The sequence below is a fragment of the Chlorocebus sabaeus genome, chromosome 22 (assembly GCF_047675955.1).
Source record: "Chlorocebus sabaeus isolate Y175 chromosome 22, mChlSab1.0.hap1, whole genome shotgun sequence".
Lineage (NCBI taxonomy): Eukaryota > Metazoa > Chordata > Mammalia > Primates > Cercopithecidae > Chlorocebus > Chlorocebus sabaeus.
The window spans coordinates 25,645,641-25,667,949 of NC_132925.1; the positions used below are offsets into that span (position 1 = coordinate 25,645,641).

The 22,309-nt window shown below is 35.3% G+C and overlaps 1 protein-coding gene across 12 annotated transcripts in view; it reads right to left on the bottom strand.

The window, feature by feature from the left end:
- Positions 1–22,309, bottom strand: part of CBLB (Cbl proto-oncogene B) — a 214,594-nt gene that overhangs the window by 115,201 nt on the left and 77,084 nt on the right. For all 12 annotated transcript variants that reach the window (XM_038003260.2, XM_038003262.2, XM_038003261.2 and 9 more), the window contains exon 4: positions 6,009–6,155. Coding sequence is in view for 9 of the 12 variants with exons in the window: in XM_038003257.2 (XP_037859185.1) it covers positions 6,009–6,155 (147 nt within the window). In the remaining 3 variants the exon portion in view is untranslated. The remainder of the gene's footprint in view (positions 1–6,008; positions 6,156–22,309) is intronic.

Here is a 22,309-nt window from a genome sequence, read left to right on the forward strand (position 1 = left end):
GACTTAGGGAAATAAAAAAGTAAGAGCAGCAGCAGGAAGAGCCATGTAGGTATTCCCAGTCTCCAGCATGAACCCAGGGAAGCTATTCCTGACTATATCTCACAGGGACCCTCTGGAAGTCAGCCAATGACCTCAGGGAAAGGACACAGGATAAAAGAACCTCCCAACTGAATTTTGTAATATAATCTCGAGTGGAACAAATTCCTTGAACAGAATGGGACGGGAGGAGTTGCAGCAAGTGGGAAGTGTGCTACAGACAGGAGCATAGGAGCTGGGCGCCTGGCCTTGTAGGCTGACAAAGAGGTGCATGGGTTTTTGAAAGCCATGGCAGCTTTCTATGTGGAGAAGCTTATGACCTGGGGCAGGTGTGAGTTCTGTGTACAGGCTGCCTGGATCTAAACCAAACATTGTTAGCAGAGCACCGTGGGAGTGAGATCAGCCTTGCCAACTGCAGGAGAGCTGGATAAGGTTTACTGCCACCCACTAACAGTAACAAGCAGTGAGACTGAATCAGTAATTTTAAAAATGCAAACAAAGAAAGTCCAGGACAAGACAGATTCACAGCTGAATTCTACCAGACATTCAACAATGAATTGGTACTAATCCTACTGAAACTATTCCAAAAGACAGAGAAAGAGGGACTCCTCCCTAAATCATTCTATGAAGCCACTATCATGCTAATATCAAAACCAGGAAAAGACATAACAACAGCAACAAACTACAGACCAGTATCTCTGATGAAAATAGATGCAAAAATCCTCAACAAAACACTAGCTAACTAATCCAACAGCACAACAAAAAAGTAATACATCACAATCAAGTGGGTTTCAGAGCTATAAGGACAGTTTAACATATGCAAGTTAATAAATGTGACACATCACATAAATGGAATTTTTAAAAGTATATATAATCATCTCAATAGATCCAGAAAAAGCATTTGATAATATACAGCACCCCTTTGTAATCCCTCAACAAAATACGTATAGAAGAGATTTACCCAAAAGTAATAAAAGCCATATATGGCAAACCTATAGCTAACATCACACTGAAAGGCAAAAAGTTGAAAGTATTCCCTCTGAGAACTGGAATCAGACAAAGATCCCCACCTTCACCACTTCTACTCAACACAGTACTGGAAGTCATAGCCAGAGCAATCTGATTAAAAAAAAAAGAAAGAAGCAGCATACAAATTGTAAAACAGGAAGTCAAACTGTCATTGTTCACTGATTATGTGATCATATACCTAGAAAAGCCTAAAGATTCATCCAAAAAGCTCCCAGATCTTATAAATAAATTCAGTAAAGTCTCAGGACACAAAATCAATGTACACAAATCAGTAGCACTCTATACACCAACATAACCAAGCTGGGAAACCAAGAACTCCATCCTCTTTACAATAGCTGAAAAAAAAAAAAAAAAAATACTTAGGAATATATTTAAAGAAGGAGGTGAAAGATCTCTCAAAGGAAAACTACAAAACACTGAAATACAGAAATTATAGATGATACAACCAATGTAAACACCCCCCCTGCTCATGGATGGGAAGAATAAAATGACCACACTGCTCAAAGCAATCTACAGACTCATTACAATTCCCATCAAAATACCATCAACATTCTTCACAGAACTAGAAAAAACAATCTTAAGGTTCGTATGGAACCAAAAAGAGACCATATCACCAAAGCAATACTAAGCAAAGAACAAATCTGGTGGCATCACACTATCTGATCTCAAATTACAACACAAGGCTATAGTTACCAAAGCAGCATGGTACTGGTATAATGAGAGGCACAAAGACCAATGGAACAGAATAGAGAACCCAGAAGTAAAGCCAAATACTTACAGCTAACTGATCTTCGACAAAGCATACAAAAACATAAATTTGGAAAAGGATACCCTATTCAATAAATTGTGCTGGAAAAACTGGCAAGCCACATGTAGAAGAATGAAACTGGATCCCCATCTCTCACCTTATTAAAAAATCAACTCAAGATGGATCAAAGACTTACATCTAAGACCTGAAACCATGAAAATCCTACAAAATAACATCAAAGAAACTCTTCTGGACATTAGCTTAGGCAGAGAATTCATGGCAAATGCATAAAAATACAAATAAATAAATGAGATCTAATTAAACTAAAAAGCTTTTGCACAGTAAAAGAAATAATCAGGAGAGTAAACAGACAACTCACACAGTGGGAGAACATACTTGCAAACTACGCATCTGACAATGGACTAGAATCTAGAATCTACAAGGACCTCAAGCAAATCAGCAAGAAGAAAACAATCCCATCAAAAAGTGGGCAAAGGACATGAGCACACATTTCTCAAAAGACATACACAAACAGCCAACAAACATATGAAAAAATGCTCAACATATCACTGATCATCGGGAAAATGCAAATGAAAACCACAGTGAGAAACCACCTTACTCCTGCAAGAATGACCATAATTAAAAACAATAGATGTTGTTAAACATCTTTAAAAACAATGGATGTTGACGTGGATGTTGTGAAAAGGGAACACTTTTACATTGCTGGTGGGAGTGTGAATTAGTAACAACCACTATGGAAAACAGTATGGAGACTCTTTAAAGAACCAAAAGCAGAACTGCCATTCAATCCAGCAATCCACTGCCAGATATCTGGTCAAAGGAAAAGAAGTCATTATATGAAAAAGACACATGCACATGCTTGTTTATAGCAGCACAATTTGCAATTGCAATGATATGGAACCAACCTAAGTTCACACAGACCAACAGGTGGATAAAGAAAATATGGTATATTTACACCATAGACTATTACTCAGCCATAAAAAGGAATGAAATAATGACTTTTGCAGCAACTTGGATGGAGCTAGAAACCACTATTCTAAGTGAAGTAACTCAGAAATGGAAAAACAAATATCGAATGTTCTCACTTACAAGTAGGAGCTAAGTTATGAGCACACAAAGGCATAAGAATGATATCATGGACTTTGGGGTCGTGGTGGGGAAGGGTGAGAGAGGGGTAAAGGATAAAAGACTACATACTAGGTAGTGTGCACTGCTCAGGTGACCGGTGCACTAAAATCTTATAAATCATCACTTTAATCAATCACTTTTCTCAATGTCAAAAAGTACTTAAATAAGTAGCTCATGAGCTGCTACCTGACTTGCTGAGAAAAATGACTGCTACCCAGAGTCTAATCACATTAATGTGCTTCTTTTTTTAACAGGCAGTAATATATTTTTCAAGCTTCATGCTTAAAGTTTCTAGATTATCAGCTATTATTCCAGAGTGTGAAGATTCAGTTTAGTATTGGTCTCATTTTGCTGAACGTACTTAGACACATTTATTCAATAATGTCACTTTTCTTTTCCTACAGATTTCTATCTCTTGGTCAACAGACTATGAAAGGAAAAGCATAACTGTGTTGTTAAAATATTATATTCATTTGCATAAAAACTGACCATAAACAGAATTTCCCAACAAATTTGCCATGATACATGTTGTGTTACTGTTCCCCTTGGGCCACAAGGCAGGCAGTGCCTCTTGGCTGCTGGGCTTGGGCCCCTAACAGAGAAGGTAGCACAACGATGTCTTCAGAAACAACAATGCTATAGTTTGAATGCCGCTTCCAAAACTCAGGTTAAAATTTAATTGCCTTTGTGACTGAATTAAGAAGGAGAACCTTTAAGAGATGGTTTAATCATGAGGGTGCTGCCCTCATGAATGGATTAATGGTTCTGTTTTACGTGAGAATGCTGCTTTCAAGTTTAAAGGCACGGGTTAGGCTAAATGAAAGCATTCTCACATGGCCTCCATGAATCTCACACGGCCTCAATGAACAGTGAGATAAATGACAGGCAAGCTCCCACAGGAGAACTAAGTTTTGGGAAAATATAAACAATACTAGAGCATAATGAAAAAAAAAATCAACCTTTTGAAAGGATGCACATTATTCATGCATATGTCCATTCATTCAATAAAATATTATGGAACCACAAAGTAAAAACCTAGGAAGAATAAAAAAATACTTTCTCCAATTATCTAATAAAGGAATCGCTAATTTGGATGACTATGGTAATGCATATATGTTCCAAAAGGAGCACGAAATTTGTCAGTTATCCACAAATTAAAAGTGTTAAAAAAATTAAGCAGCTTTCTCAATTCAGTAAAAACAGTGAACAAAGATGAAAAGACTTGCGAGGTAGGGAAAGTAACTAATCACTATTTCAAGAATCCCTCATTTGATGTAGTAGTGATTTCACTCATGTAGCAGTTGAAGAGAAATTTCAGCCCCTTGATGTCTGTGGTTATAAATAAAGGGAAATAAAGTTGTCTCAAATGCATAATTTTCTGTGGCTTGAAGTGCCAGCAAACTCCTCTCTTAATAAAACCCATGAGCAATCTTTCCATTTTTTATTGACCTTATGACAAGTAAACAATTTTATAACTCACCAGAAGTTTCAGTTTTCAAAAAGAAATACCACAATCAATTTGTCCTATATATTTTCTTAACACTTTAAAAGAGAAAGTTTATTTTGAAGGTTACCGACTGTTTGAACTAAGCTTACAATGTTAATACATGAACTGCAACTACAGGAAACCCTCTCAGTTCCTACATCCCGAACCTGGCAGGACTGTTCTACTTTCTACAATTAATATTTAATTAGTATAGTCTTAGCTGTCTGTATTATTCTAATTCAGATAAGGATAAACTTTTTTCTAAAATTCTTCATTTCTGAATGAATATAGGAACAATATCAATAACTAGATTGCTACAACACAGAATTTCCATGTTAATGGCAACAATGGTATTTTATCCTTTAGTGCCCAAAAGTAACTCTGAATACATTTTAGTATAATGTGGGAAATAGGCTTTAATATTTTGGATGCCAAAAAAAGTATGTGCTTAATTAAATGTACATTACTCTATGTAGGTATATTCCAATCTTGATGATGACTATAGTAAACACAATACTTTGTAAGAAAAAAAACAAAAACAAAAACAAAGGAAAACCAATATTGTAGTTCCCATATCAAAGTACTATAAAAAAAAAGTGTTTATTAACAATTTTTATGTCTAATTTCATCAGTTAAAGGACAAATACAGACCTTTGATACAAGATTAAAACAATAATCTATGTAAGCAATCACACTTCCTCCTTACTACTCAGCCAGGGCTTTGCCTACATTCTAAGACATTCTGAGGATGTGCTCTCATTAAAGGTAATTCTTAAAAAGTTACTGGGGAAACCACTTGCCTCCTGATGCTCATTCTTGATCATTTTACTGAGAAACTGATGACAAAAGTTTTGCAACTTGTATATAAATTATGCTGACTTCAGACATTCAATTCCATTATTTGCCAAACTCACCAGAATCTGTCTCTGTAGGGCATACCTAACAGAAAACATCTTTAGCTACTTTGCAACAGGCTACAGCTTTGTGATAATGTTATCCTCATATCTTATTCACATATATATAATCTCTATGCAGTAAAACAAAGAAAGGCTAGAACAGGGTGCCAGGGCCTTCTCTCACCTCGATTTCAGATCTTAACCAAGCTTAACATACCACCTCCTCCAGGAAGCAGTCCCTGATCACTGATCCCAAAGCAACTATTCCCCTCTAAATTGTCAGAGCAATTTACTTACACCATTTTTTAAAGTATCTATTCCCTTCTACCTTTTATTTTGTGTATTAAGCATATATTAAATTATAAGAAGTTATCAGCTTCTCATGTATAAAGACTCTTACATACTTCTGCTTCTCAGAACAAACTCAATGAATGCTCATGTAATAAATAACATTGTATATTTACTTAGTCATTTAAAAACTACTGTATTATTGAGGAATACCTTTGGTGGCTACAAAAATTACCAATCAATCAAAATGCTTATCAAAAATAATAAAATACATTCACAAAATACTCAAGTAAAATATATACCATATCCAACTGGAGGGAGGATACAGTAACCCTTGTAAGATAGATCCACAGCTATAAAAATGATTTTTACTTACTTGTCTCCAAAAAACTTTCTCCAGAATTCAGCAGCATCTGCTTTTGTGATACGAAAGTTATCTCCCTGGAACTGACCATTGGGAAAGATTGCTTTGATTTCTGCCAGCATGTGACTGAAGATAAGGGACAGTTTTGTGAGATTTCGTCTGTAGGCACAAGGGAAAAAAATGAAGATAAGAAATAGATACCTATATGCATACAAATTTTTACAGGAATATATATTAAGACAAATGTTATGCATGTATCAACGTACGTCTTGATGGTTGATCATGAAAACCTCAACTGAATGCTGCCCTTAAAAACAATGTTTATGAAAACATTGAAAATTTTAATTCCTAACAAAGCTGTCAATTTATTAGTCATCCATGTATTCATTTAACATAAACACAAATAAGATAAATTACATAATTTCACTGAGCTCACAGATTAATGGAAGAGATTGACACTTAAAAAAATAATAATCAAATATAAATGGTAAACATAAAAGAGAGAGTGACTATTTCTACCTGGGGGAGTAAGGAAAGATTTGCCATCAGAGGAGAATCTAGGAAGAAAACTTATTGTTTGACAGATAAAAGACCTGGAGTGGAGAGAAAGGGAGAATGGAGAGGGAAGTAAAAGGTATTTCAGGCGGTAGAAACAGCATGTACAAAAGTTTAATACGTAAGTATAAAATGAAAATGTATTTGTATTATATCATTTTTGGCATGGTTAAAGCAGAGCAGAGGGTAACTGGAGAAAATAACATGAGACAGAGTAAGAAACTTTGGTTGGGATATGACATAAAGAGGCATCTGAATCAATGTGCAGTTTTTGTTAAACATACTTGCCACTCCTACCGAAATATCAGATTTTCTGAGGATGGGTTCTAGATATGTGCATATTTTAGAAGCCCCCTGGGCAATTCTAATGTGCTTTCCTCATTAAGAGGTACTGCTATAAGAAATGGAGAGTCAGGCCAGGCATGGTGGCTCACCCTTGTAATCCTACCACTTTGGGAGGCTGAGGTGGCCAAATGGCTAGAGCCCAGAGTTTGAGACCAGCCTGGGCAACATGGCAAGACCTCATCTCTACAAAAAATTGGCGGGGTGTGGGAGCACATGCCTATAGCCCCAGTTATCAGGGAGGCTGACATGATCTCTTGAGCTGGGAGGCAGAGGTTGCAATGAGACATGATCACGTCCCTCCACTCCAGCATGGGTAATAGAGTGAGACAATGTCTCAAAAACAAAAAATTAAAGAGAAAAGAAATAAATCGAGAGTCAAATGGATTAACAGATCCAGAATTCTGAAGACTTGATGAAGTATGTTTTAGAAGGAAAAAACTGTGGTAGTATGACAAAATGGTTTAGAACGGAGATACAGGTGTCACCTCTATTCTAATTTCCATATTAAGTTCCGGAGATTCTGGCAAGATTTAAACCAGGCTTCATACTACAAAATAGTACTATCAATCACCTGTAATCCTTGCTAACATTTTTTGAATTTTCAATATTATATCAATTGGCATAAAACTACTAGTGCTAGATAGGTAAGAAGCAATTAAAACACAAAATACTAAATAACTTCTCAGTTTTAAACAAACCGTATTTCTTTATATCCCCTTTTGCTCAGAATGACCAGAAATCAATAGGTACATTCTGCATATGTTTTCATTTTGAAGCTTCAGCTATTATGCATGTGTATGTGCGCCTGTATATATGAGAGAGGGAGGGAGGGAGGGAGAGAGACAGAGAGTGAGTGTGTGTGTGTGTTGGGAGGTGAATGGAGGCAAGTGTGTTAGTACTCAATAAAAATATAGCAGAAAATTAATATAGAGAAAGTCATCCAATTTACAACATATAAAACCATACAATGTATCAACAGAACTTTGTCATTGAAAGTTATGTTTCTTTGCTCCATATTTACTAATGTATCTGTGTTTAATAACTGTCAAATAATAACAAAAACTCATGTTTGTTACCAAGGAGATCATGTAATATGTACCTGACAACAAAATCATTGGGCGACACTCTTTCTAAAACATTTACAAAGGAGACACATAACTTCCTGTATAAGATGAATATAGAATAGAGATACTCATGATCAAAAGTGGGAAAAGTAGTAAGAAGAAGAATGCAGTAAGATATTCTATAAAGTCAATAAATTCATCTTCCCTAAAAAACTAAAAAAACTAAAAAATAAAAAAATCACCTATTTCCATAACTCATATTATCTACGAAAAGCTTTTTGATGAAAAGCAGGGGGGAGGGTCATAACATAGACCTTATTTTAATGCTTGACCTGTGCCCATAAACAATCTGCAAAATTCATGATAATATACACAAATGTTGTATCATTTTATTAGATTCAGCCACTTTTGCACAACTCAACCTAATCCAAGTGTAAAACTTTTGTTAATTAGTTGAATCTTTGATATCAATATGATTTTGTCATTTATGTTAACATGTCATCAATTTAGATGATGGTAGATATAAGATATTCAGTTTTAAAAAATAAAAAGTAAACTGTTTTACTATATCAAAGGAAAGACTTGTGGCTAATACAAACTACAACCAACTTCTAAGATTTGAGTTTAAGAAAAGTATAAAGTCACCTTAGGAAATCTGCAATGAATTTATTTCTATAATTGGGCTAAAGATTTAATTTTTACCAAACTTCCAATTGATACATACAGAAGAAAAAAGAAAAATCAAGATGACTATAATTAGGGTAAACCAACTGTTCTTTATTTTCTGAATTGGCTGCACTCCATTCCCTTGATTCTTTGTCCTTTAATCATATCCAAATTTTGTTTTAAATTTTTACTTGTTAGATCTAAAGTCTGAAACACCATGCCAGTGATTACCCATTCTGGGTATCTGATCCACTGGCTATGTAGACCCTGAACTTTAAAAGAAACATAGTAACATTTTTTATAGTCTAGAAGCTCCAATAATCACCAGTATCTATATAAATACTCACTGATTGATTATAAAATGTGTATATACTTCTATTTTCTTGCTTTTGCAAATGGATCACCACAATTTTATTTGGCTTTTTGCACAAAATAAGGCAATGAAAAAATACATTTTGCCTTTAGTCTTGAAAGAAACTCAAGCTCATATTGTTAAAAATATTTGAATATATATATGCATATATACATACACATTCCAGAATATATATATTTACTTTATACTTATACACTCACACACACTCCATATATATGTAAATAATCATCTTAGAAATCTACTATTTAACACATTTATAGAGGTTGCAATCTACAGCAAGGTATGAAAAGAACTGACAAACATATTCTGTTGGAGCTTAAAAGAAAAAAAAAAAAAAAAAAGAACCAAAAACTAATTCTGGTATCTAATGTCATTTAAATTTGTTATCATAGCAAATACATTTTCTTTTTTATATTATACTGTGACTTATTTTTATTTACAATGTTTTGTTATGTAGTATGTGCTTTCTTTATTCCCCCATCCCACTCTGCATCCTTTGATAACCACTTTTTTTTTTCGAAGCAGATTTTTGCTCTTGTTGTCCAAGATGGAGTGCAATGGCGTGATCTCAGCTCACCGCAACCTCTGCCTCCTGGGTTCAGGCGATCCTCCTGCCTCAGCCTCCCAAGTAGCTGGGATTATAGGCATGCATCACCACACCATGCCCGTCTAATTTTAGATTTTTAGTAGACACCGGGTTTCACCATGCTGGTCAAGCTGGTCTCAAACTCCTAACCTCAGGTGATCTACCCATCTCAGCCTCCTGAAGTGCTGGGAGTACAGGCATGAGCCACTGTGCCCAGCCTGACACCCATTTAAAAAAAAAAAACTTTCAATTTTGAAAATAAAACAATCCAAGAATACAATCATCTCTAACTATCTAGACATAGGGAGAAGAAAAGAAACAATCACACATCTTTGTAAATGGAATTTTTTCTATTATGCAATTTTTCCACACTTAGCCAATTTTCCCTAAGCCCATGGGATTTCCCATCATCATAAGACCTAAAATGATGACTGCCTAATAAAGGGTCTGATACTTAGTAAGAATATATTTCTGACACTAAAACAAAACAATCCCTAGACAACTAACTAAATACAAATCTGCCCAGAAAGAAAACACTGAATAATCTTATAAATGTAATTTTAATTTTAATAAATTTTAGATGGAATTTTTGATATCAGTTCTTTCACTTAAAAGAGAAGCTTCTTATTTCCACATATATTCCATTAACCATCACATTTATTCATTTGCTTTACATGGGATTTTGTTTACAATAAATAATTTTTTTTTTGAGACGGAGTCTCACTCTGTCACCCAGGCTAGAGTGCAGTGGTGAGTTCTTGGCTCACTGCCAGCTCTACCTCCCAGGGTCACGCCATTCTCCTGCTTCAGCCTCCCGAGTAGTTGGGACTACAGGCGCCTGCCACCACGCCTGACTAATTTTTTGTATTTTTAGTAGAGACGGGGTTTCACTGTGTTAGCCAGGATGGTCTCGATCTCCTGACCTCGTGATCTGCCCACCGAGGCCTCCCAAAGTGCTGGGATTACAGGCGTGAGCCACTGCACCCGGCCAATAAAAGTTTTTTAAAATACCAAGTATTTTAAAATACCAAATAATCAAAAAGTAGTTGTCAACATTGGCCAAACTGCCAAAGATGTTAATATTAGAGGAGCCTTGAAGAAGAAAGAGGGAGGGAGGAGTAAAAACCAAGGAAGGAGAAGAGCTACATTAAAAAGAGAGAAAGAGAGATGTGAAATGCATCCACAATGTCATCACCTAAGTAACAAGGTACCTCTTTCATCCTGGATTCTGTCACCTATATCATATTTCTTTAAAATGGTATGAATCAATTTCTCCAAATGTCAAGTTACATTGTGGGGATTCAACTAGAATGTGGATTTGAACTACAGTGAATTCGCATGCTGACTCTATTGGAATGATGGAGCTTCACTGTTTATTAGCAAGTTTTAACAGTTTAACATTGCTATAGTCAACATCATAAGCACAAAGGAAGTATATAATCGCTTGATGGAGGATGGCACAATGCTACCCTTAATGAATTTATCACATAGTGTGAAACAAAAAGTCATGAAGCGATCATCATAATACAATGTGGTAGGAGTAATCTGCTCTAATTATAGCCATCTTGACTTGAATTAAATTCATAAAACAAATAGAAAATATATCAAGATTTGATTAGTAGCCTCCACTAAATGCAGGAGACACACACAAAGAATGTAATCTAATTATATTGCATGTAGTCCTCGAGTTTTTTCTATTCCAGAAACAGCTGTGCTATAAATCAGAGGAGGAAATAAAAAGCTTTAAACGCTGAATTAGTGAAAACTTTAAATGACGATTTTCAGTGAGGTGCAAAGTCTGTGAGAATGTGCTGCTTTTGGTAGAAGAAATGGGAGATGACACTTTTACCCAAAATCTATTAATAATTCAATTCTCACATTTAAAAGCTACAACATGCTCTTCTTAATTTTTACAAGGTGAAACAAACTCAACATAAAAAGGCAGGACATAAAGAATAAAAACAGAGGTGCTTAAAGTGAAACTCACATCCAGCTAAAGAGCAATTTCCACCGTATTTCTGATGTACTGCCCTCCAAAATGGGTTCAGAGATTTACTCCACACTGTTTCTGACCTTAGGAATGTTGTGATTCCTAAGTGAGGAGACTAGGCTGATGTAAAGTGTTGCCTTTCATTTCTCTCTCATGGGAATAGATACTATTACTGAGATGGGTCCTGAGAGTCTTAAATAAAACTGGATCCTTACCCATTTCCCCTGCCCAAATGCTTTAAAGTTTTAAATGTATCTAAGGGGAGTACACAACAGACATTAAAAGTTCAATTACCAATAAAGACTGAGTCTACCCAAAGTCATAAGAGAAGTCAGCAGTGCACCCAGGAACAATCTAAATTGAAACACAGGCAGAAGGACAATTTTTCAACTTGCTCCATTTTACTTCTTGGATACTAAACTGATCACTTTAACAGAAATTTAGTAAACTAATTCCAAAAAACTACACTGAACTGGCAACTAAAGGAAGATCTCACATTTCCTTTGCTAAACACTTCATCTACCACTAGCATGGCTAGGGAGTTTACACCCAAAATTCTGGCTGGGAGAGATAACTTTGAGCATTCTTTGATCTATCTGTAGTATTCTTTCTTTTTATTTATTTATTTTTTTTTGATAGAGTCTCACTCTGTTGCCCAGGCTGGAGTACAGCGGCACCATCTAGGCTAACAGCAACCTCCACCTCATGGGTTCAAGCGATTCTCATTTCTCAGCCTCCAGAGGGTGTATGCCACCACACCTGGCTAATTTTTGTACTTTAGTAGAGATGGGGTTTTTGCATGTTGGCCAGGCTGGTTTGGAACTCCTGACCTCAAGTGATCCGCCCGCCTTGGCCTCCCAAAGCGCTGGGATTACAGGTGTGAGCCAACTGCTCCCGGCCTGTGGTATTCTTTTCAACATATTATCTACAAAGTTTTATCAACAGCAAGACGCTATCCCTCAAAATAAGGATGCTCTTCACAGGACAAATATATTTGCTTCTAAAATAAATAGATTTAAATGGACAATTTACAAATGCCCCACTTAAAACATGAAATAACATGCCAGCCTATCATGCTCAATGTAATGTCCTTTGAGAAGCTTCCAAAAAGATATTCAAAATATATTCTCATTAATTTTTCTAGTATCTTACATATTGACGAGTTTAGTCCTTAAGTTTGTTAGTACTGGCTTAATATTCTCAGCCTGCTTAAAGATAAAGAAAATGTTACTTAACTTCTCTGTTTCCTCATTTCTAAAAATTCTGAATAAAAATACATAAAACACGTAGGTAAGATCCTGATGCATCTAATTTTTTGAAAATCTTCAATCAGTAAGTTATTTATTATTAATTCTACTTACCACTTTTGTTTAAAATTATAAACACTTATAGCAGCATTTCTTCTTTTTCCACATAACTATCATCCAATAAACTGATAGCTGTCTTACTAAGGTAAGAGAATCATATTCTCACATTATTAAGATCATCAATTATCATGATAGCCCCGTATAATTCAGAAACAGCAAACAATGGGCAAGTATTTGATACAATCATTTAGTCATTTATTCTTCAAATCTCTGAGTGCCTATCATATGCCAGGCTTGGTCTAGGCACTGATATTACAAAGATGAAGACGACAGAATCCTATACCCAATGAATTTAAGGGATTTAGAGAGCTCCAAAGTTAAAGAACAATGCAGTTGGAACAAAGCTGAGATGGAACCAGAAAAAGATGGCAATCAGAAGAGATGTGTGTTTAAAATTTCCAGGGTGATGCAGTTCTGGCCAAAACGCATCTGGCCCTGCAACTGGTAGCTACAGCAGAGTGAAGGTAAATTAAGTCAGGAATTGGACAGCTTGAGGGTTGAATGGGGTCATTCATGTGGATTTTGAAACCTCCTAGAATTATAACAGCAGTATGTATGAAGAGAAGAACAATAAACCTTACCTCAATATATTCAATAAAGTTTCCAGAATGATTTTTTTAATGTCAGTTTTTTTAACTTTGCATCAATGCTAAAGCAGGACTAACATCTCTTTGACGATTTCACTAAATGGTTTTATCTGGAAAATTTATTATGAAAACCTACTACAGCATAATATGATCACTCATACTTTCATTTGGTTTAAAAGCTTAACAATATCTATTTCAATAAAGAAAACTCTTTTTTCTTTAGTATTTAATTTCTTTTGATGAAACCTAATCTGTAACAAGTATCTTTTTGTAAAATAAATCTTTAAAATGGAGACCACTCCATTATTTGAGACAAAAAAAGAAAAAATAATCCATTCTTTCATTTCTTTATGATAAAATAAAATGAAAGTTCTGTAAACACAATGGAAAATCAGGATTGCTATGAGATTCACACAGAAGCAACGAGAACACTGCAGAACTTTGATTATTTTTCAAAAGAAAAAGAAACATTACAAACATTGGAAATTCAAACTATACTTCTATGACTTAGAGTTATGTGATAAAAGACCAGTTTCATCAACAAGCAAAATAAACTTGACCTTGAAACAACAACAGTAGTAACAAATTTTTTAAACAAATCTACATTAACTTTTTTATTATTTGCTATTCTCAGTAGCCTATCATAAAACAGTGAAGTGGCAATCTGAATGGAGTCAGTTAATCCATATTTATTGCTCCTGATCCTCTACCTTAATTTTAAATGCATGGATCAAAAAGATATATTTGGTCAGTTTTTTTTTTTTTTTCCAAGTTCTACCCCAAACCCAGCAGGAAAATCCTACTTCTACTTGTTACATCATTTTTATCACTGTTGACAAATCAAGGATGGTTTTTGTTTTGTTTTTACTCAATAGAATATAGTTAGAAATTCTGGAACATAATATTTTCCTCAAGTATTCTAGTGTCCTTTCCACCATTTCTCACACTACTTCTGTTTTCTCCCCAAGCGATCCGAATGGTCTGCTTTCCTTGAGTTAAGCACCCCACTCTGATACAATGTTTCTACGCCTCAGCCTGTTGAATTCTCAAATGCACCAGCTTTATGTCAAAATACTGTCACGGAATCTTTTCCCTACCCCTTCCTATATGTGACATGCCACAACACTTTATCTGCCAGGGCACAGAGGTTTCCCTGAAGGGCGCCATGGTTATTTTACATAGATGCTGTGTTTCAGCTGTAACAGAGCACATGTCTTTGTTACAGAAGAAAAAGTCTCCTGGCTAGCCATAAGTAGAAAGCTGAAACTGGATCCTTTCCTTACTCCTTATACGAAAATTAATTCAAGATGGATTAGAGACTTAAATGTTAGACCTAATACCATAAAAATCCTAGAGGAAAACCTAGGTAGTACCATTCAGGACATAGGCATGGGCAAAGACTTCATGTCTAAAACACCAAAAGCAACGGCAGCAAAAGCCAAAATTGACAAATGGGATCTCATCAAACTAAAGAGCTTCTGCACAGCAAAAGAAACTACCATCAGAGTGAGCAGGCAACCTACAGAATGGGAGAAAATTTTTGCAATCTACTCATCTGACAAAGGGCTAATATCCAGAACCTACAAAGAACTCAAACAAATTTACAAGAAAAAAACAAACAACCCCATCCAAAAGTGGGCAAAGGATATGAACAGACATTTCTCAAAAGAAGACATTCATACAGCCAACAGACACATGAAAAAATGCTCATCATCACTGGCCATCAGAGAAATGCAAATCAAAACCACAATGAGATACCATCTCACACCAGTTAGAATGGCGATCATTCAAAAGTCAGGAAACAACAGGTGCTGGAGAGGATGTGGAGAAATAGGAACACTTTTACACTGTTGGTGGGATTGTAAACTAGTTCAACCATTATGGAAAACAGTATGGCGATTCCTCAAGGATCTAGAACTAGATGTACCATATGACCCAGCCATCCCATTACTGGGTATATACCCAAAGGATTATAAATTATGCTGCTATAAGGACACATGCACACGTATGTTTATTGCAGCACTATTCACAATAGCAAAGACTTGGAATCAACCCAAATGTCCATCAGTGACAGATTGGATTAAGAAAATGTGGCACATATACACCATGGAATACTATGCAGCCATAAAAAAGGATGAGTTTGTGTCCTTTGTAGGGACATGGATGCAGCTGGAAACCATCATTCTTAGCAAACTATCACAAGAACAGAAAACCAAACACCGCATGTTCTCACTCGTAGGTGGGAACTGAACAATGAGATCACCTGGACTCGGGAAGGGGAACATCACACACCGGGGCCTATCATGGGCAGGGGGGAGGGGGGAGGGATTGCATTGGGAGTTATACCTGATGTAAATGACGAGTTGATGGGTGCAGCACACCAACATGGCAGAAGTATACATATGTAGCAAACCTGCACGTTGTGCACATGTACCCTACAACTTGAAGTTTAATAATAAAAAATAAAAATAAAAAAAAAAAAAAAATTAAAAAAAAAAAAAAAAAAAAAAAAAAAGAAAAAGTCTCATACCTGTAACAACTTCTTAAAACAGATATCCAATAAAATTTGTTAATTTCAAAGATTATAAAAAATATTTTTAAACTATAAATAAGGAATAATTTGCTGACCCCAAAACAGTACTAATGAACAGACAGATAGGAATAGCCTATAAAATTAGTTTACAGAAAAGAATTTTTAACCAAAACCCACTTTAATAGAGAATTAAAACTTGGAGTTTGACTTTAAATTAGAAAAATAGCTTTACTCTGTGAGTTCTGAGACCTTTTATTTTCTCTCATATTTTTTTCTTTCTTCATGAATGGTAAAACAGAACACCAACAAGACAAAGGAAATTAATGCTATATCCCTCATGTGCAGTTTCCAGAAACTCAAGTAAATGTAACATATCTGCCATACTTTCTGAGGAAGCATAACATAGTTTCCCATCACACTAATTGTTCCCTGACAGTTCCTTCCTTCTTGTGGCTCTGGAAATTTTCCTTATTGATATCTGTGTCTCACTTCAATACTGTTCTTTTGGAATAGGATAAGTGAAACACAAATGAACCATAGGAGGAAAAATGTCATCTCTCTGATGCTTATGTTGTGCAATACTAACAGAAGAAAACTAAAATCATGAGTTTTTTTCTGCCTCTTCCCCAGGATTAAAATTATCTTTATTCAGTATGTGCAAATATAAAGATAAAAACAAGCATAAATTTGCCAAGCAATTCCTACTCATTTCAGGCATGATCTGATATAGATACCTTATAGAAAACTGGGAACCAGTGGTAGTGCAAGTGCATATGAAGTGCCCCAGATATGCCTTCTCATTTGAAAGCCAACGTAGCCTAGTTGCCAATGGGGCCCTCTGAAGGATGGGAGACACTGCAGTGAGTCTGGAAATCTATTCTCACACATAACACTGTGTGAGTGGATCGGGGGAAAGTGGGTAAAATGAAAGTGTAGAGTGAAAAAAGCAGGATAATCAGTAGTATGCTCAGTACAATCTTAGTTCTATTAAAAGGCTATAAATAGCACATTATAGATTATATATAAATAGGAAAACAAATACAGGATATAAACAAAAAGGCATTATCAATAGTAACCTCTGGTTAGTAGAATTATTAAAATTTTTCTTTCTTTTCTTCTTTAAATTGCCCTATTTTCAGTAAGAAACAAAAATGTCATTAAAAAGCCATTATATTGATGTTCTCTGATAAACCTGAGATGTGCCTACCGGAGACAGAATAGATTTCCAGACTCACTGCAATGTCTCCCTTCCTCTGAAAGGTCCCACTGGCAACCATACTGCTTCGGCTTTCAAACGGAGAAGGCATCTCTGGGGCACTGAAGACAAACCACTTGCACGAACCCACTGATCCCCAATTTTCTAAAAAGTGTCAGTCCTTCCCCCATAGTACATTCACAAATGGCACACCAGTATTTTTTCCACATCCTTCCCCAAAACAAAAACCTCTTAGTTCTAATTTCATATCTTTGAAATAAAAACCAGACAACAGAAAGCTCAAACACTTAAATCCACAGTCTAAAAATGGTTTAAACAGAATGAGGGGTCTGGATCCTTAAATCTAGTTCGTGATTTATCTCCTTCCTTTATAATAGTCTCCTAAAAAATGCAACTAAAATTAAATTATTCTTAGGAGCAAGAAACCTCAGACTAGTTATATAGATAAATTAGCACATCACATGTATTCTTTGTCATATAACATCACGAAACAAATGTGTATAGACGAACCCAACCAGATGATTCAATTAACTACATTTTTCTTCCATTTATTAGATATATGATATGTCTTAATATGCATGATAACAGTTCAAGACAAGAACACTAATTTAGATGTCAGTGGTCTCACAGAAAACTGCTTTCTTTTTAAAGCATTGAGACTATGCCAGGTAGTTTTTTTCTTTCAAAATGAAAAATAAAAAGTAATCATAGAAAAACATGGCTGTAATAACCTACTAGTTCTCAGCAGTACAATTTCCCTGAACCACTATAAAAGTCTTAAACTTTCTGAATATGATGACTAATATAAATATATATACATACATATATGTGTATATATGCATTTTTTAAAGGTCTAAGATTTTCATAAATGCAAAAGTTAAGCTGGATTTAACGTGTTCTACAGCTGAGAGGTGGTGATGGGACCTTTTTGGATACCTGGTTTACATTTCTAACAACAAGGCTAATTAAGGAAATACTAGGATACAGTGGAAGAAAACACAGTGTTGACAGACCAGGTTTCTAGACACAACTCTGTCCTTCACACTATTCCATGATATGAACCACAGTGAAAGCTTCTCTTATCCAAACCTTCTTCTATAAAACAAGGGGGTTGTGGTACATATGTTCTATGGCTCCATACCGTTCTATGGGGCTAGCTACCACTTTTATTCTGATCAGCAGGAGACTAGATAACTCTGGCACTAAAATGTCTATATGCTTTAAGCAAAAATTGTGAATCCATTTCACAACTTACAACTAACACGAAAGTACAACAGGTTATATGATGTTTTCAACTTACAGACTTTCCTCAATATGCCTCAGTCTTAGACTGAAGAAATCCTGAAGGCAGTATGCCAAGAATCTAACATAGAAAACTGAAATTACGGTAAGCATAAAAACTTTCAATTAGTATATTTGAAAGCCTTGACTTTTATTTTGTTCTTTACCATCACAGGCATCACTGACATTTCTTTTCTTCTTTTTTCAACAATGAAAACTCCATGAATAACACTGGTCCTCAAAACAAAGAAAACCACAAAGCAGCAGAAATAATTTTTTTAAAAGGCAATTTGAAATCTGTGTTTCATGTTAATGAATAGTAAACACTAGAATACTGAAACCATATGAAAAATATAAACTGTAGTAGAATGGAATATGCCCACTGGGAAACTTCAGGTTTAAGAAGCTGACTTATTTATTTGCTCTTGGTGAGGCAATGTGCTAATATTTGTAGTAGACACAGGATAACATCAGATGTAAAAGTTTTACCTTTCATCTCACCCAACAACTCAGAAATTTCCAAATTTGGAGAGACTACTACTTTTACCACACGATGACTCCTCAATAATGTGATCCAAATACCTTCATAATCTCAGTCTCACTGCAAACAGAATTATCCCCCCACATAAATAAAACTATCCTCAGATATTGGCTTTGAAGCAGAAGGACAAATTTATCTGCCTATACCATTGAAGGTAATATATTACAATGGTGAAAAGCTCCAGCTCTAAAGTTAAAAAAAAAAAAAAAAAGAAAAGAAAAGCAGAAGTGTCCAGTCTTTCGTTTCCTTGGGCCACACATAAAATACACTAACACTAACAATAGCTGATGAGCTTAAAAAAAGAAGTCATAAAAAAATCTTATAATGTTTTAAGAAAGTTTACGAATTTGTGTTGGGCTACATTCAAAGCTGTACTGGGCCATATGTGGCCCACAGGCCATGGGTTGGACAAGCTTGCTCTAAAGCTTAAACCACTTACTAACTAGATGACCTTGGACACTGACTTAACCTCTTTAAGCTCAGTTTTCTGATCTCTAAAACATACATTGTAAAAGTACTTAGCTAATTTTCTAAAGGATTGAGTACTTAGCTCAATTTGTAAAAAATTAAAAATGGCCACAAAATCTTTGGTACTCTTCTCAACACAGGGGAGTCTATTTCCCTCCCCTTTTACTGAAGTAGCCTGTGACTTGCTTTACTCAATAACATGTGGTAGAAATGATGCTACATAAATTTTGAGCTAGGCATTACAAGTTCGGTAGTTTCTGCCTCTGCCTCTAAAAATTATCTTGCGTTTAGCTGCCATGTTCTGAGGAAGCCCAAGCAATCACGCAGAAAGACCCAAGTATGCTCCCAGCTGCCAAGTACCAAATGCTAGGCACGTGAGTAAAGCCGCTGAACCTTCTAGCTGAAATAGCATCCCAACCAACATTATATGAAGCAGAAGAAACATTCAGTAAACCCACAAAACCATGACAAATAATAACTGCTGTTAAATCAAGCCACAAAGTTTTGGGGTGGTTTGCTTACAGCAGTAGAGAATTAGTTTAGAAAATCGATAAAAAGTATGCATTCAATAATGTTAATTGTTATTAGTACTATTAGAGCTACCAATCTGTTATTATCACCATACTCAATACTAGCACTTGAAAGGATAGGGCTCTTTTCTCTCTGAGAATAGAAATAAGAGAAGAAGCTGTGTATAAAGTATCAAACATCATATTTAAGAATGTTATTCTTGTTAAAGTAATTTTTACATTAGAAATTATAAATTTTACATGTTCTATATTTTCTCTGACATAAAAACCAACCAGGAAAGGTTTTTAGAAGAAATTTGTACTATCCTATTTGGAAAGCAGCATACACAGATTTGAATCAGAAGTAATTTACTGCAATTAATTCCCAAAACATATTTACTTAGATAACCACACAATGAACTGAACTGTGAGAATACCATTAAGCTAATCCACTGATTTCTACTGACAATAGACTTAATTTCTACAAGTTTTAAGTTCTCAAAGGTAGAAAAACCCCTGACATTGTATGTAGTAAAATGTAAGCAAAGACATAGAATGTTTATAGACCTAACAGCAGTGTCTTTTAATTAAGCTGCCATTTAAATTATGTGTTTTCTGAAGACAATTTAACATAACTAGATTTGACATATGTCTAGATAAGAAATCATCCTCGATGTTGCCTTGTCTAGTTCTATTCAGTGGGGGTCTCTGTTTAAAAGTCAAGCACTATTAATAATCCAACTTATCAACACTAAAGATACATACTGATTATTTTAGCGTAATTCTTTTGGCGTCCAGCTGTACCTGACCTATCATTACAATACTTTTAAGAAGACATTTAAAAATACTGCTTAACAGATCACTGTACCTGTCTACCTATGTAAATGCTATTAGGGAAATGATTATTCAACAGATGCATTGCTATACCCAAGACTTGCAGGACTTAATTTATATGGTAAGCACCAGAATCAACTGTTACTCCTCTCATGAAGACACTGATCATTTTGATGTAATAAAAAAAAGAAAACAATTTTTAAAACAAATTTTAATATTTCTGTTAAACATTAAAATGATGGGAAGATTGTGTACTAATTTTTTTTAAAAAAATGATTTCTTGCTTATTTCTTAAGAAATTAAATATTCAAATAGAGGAAAAAGTGCTACAAATAATCCGCAAAGATCAGGCTGCAAAGCAGCACTAGAAAATCTTTTCATTTTCTTACATATCTTACTCATGTCACAGCTTGCTGCTGCTTTGTCTAAAAGTACAGCTTATTTACACAAATATCAGTTCTCCCTGTTTTCAGATTGATTTTATATGCATAAAAATTATAATCAACATATATGGAGTTTCATCGACTATAATAAAGTTTATTCATTCAATGAACATTTTTGAGGACCTGCTAAAATCTGCCACTACATTAGGTAATGGAAATACAAGATAAAGACCAGTTCAGTCCTTGCTTTCTGGGAGTCGACAGTCTAGTGGTTACTTAGATATAGAAACACACAATTACATACACTCTAACTGTACAACTAAGGTCATTCAGGGTCCTTCCAAAACACAGGAGCTAAAGAGAGGTGTTCAACTCTGTTAAGAGGAGCAGAGCAAATGCAGAAGAACGTGCCAGGCAACAAGCCTGGCAGATGAAGGCGTACAGATGTAGATCAGTCTGGCAATATGACAGATTGCAGGGTTAGAAGTGATGTGTATTCAGGAAAGAGGCTGACAGGGGAGCACATCATAGATACGGCACTGCCTCCCCATCCAGGCTGCCCATTGTGCCAACACAGGACCCCTTATACCCATGCTGCTCAGGAATGCAGAGGTCTGCAAGTGTAACCATGCTTCCACCAGGGAGAAGTGCATGAGTGGGGAGTTCAAAATAGAAAACCACTTTCAATAATATGTTATCACAAGGCATAATTTAATCATTAGGAATTCTCAGATTTTTACCCAAATTTAAAAGATCTGTTGAAGATTTCGCTGTTGTAAGATATTAAATGAGTTTAGAGCGCTTCTTCCCTGTGTCCTTGATGAAATATAATCTAGATTTAACAAATTGAGAAAAAAAGCAAAAGAAAACAATAGTGCACAGAGAAGAATGCACCAGAAGCCTATGTCTTAGAAGCAGATGTTCTACTCTGGCAGACTCTCAGCCCCTGGTGTATTAACCATTTGAAACACATTCAGAAATCACACTGTTGATGTACTTCTGAAAAGATGTGTTT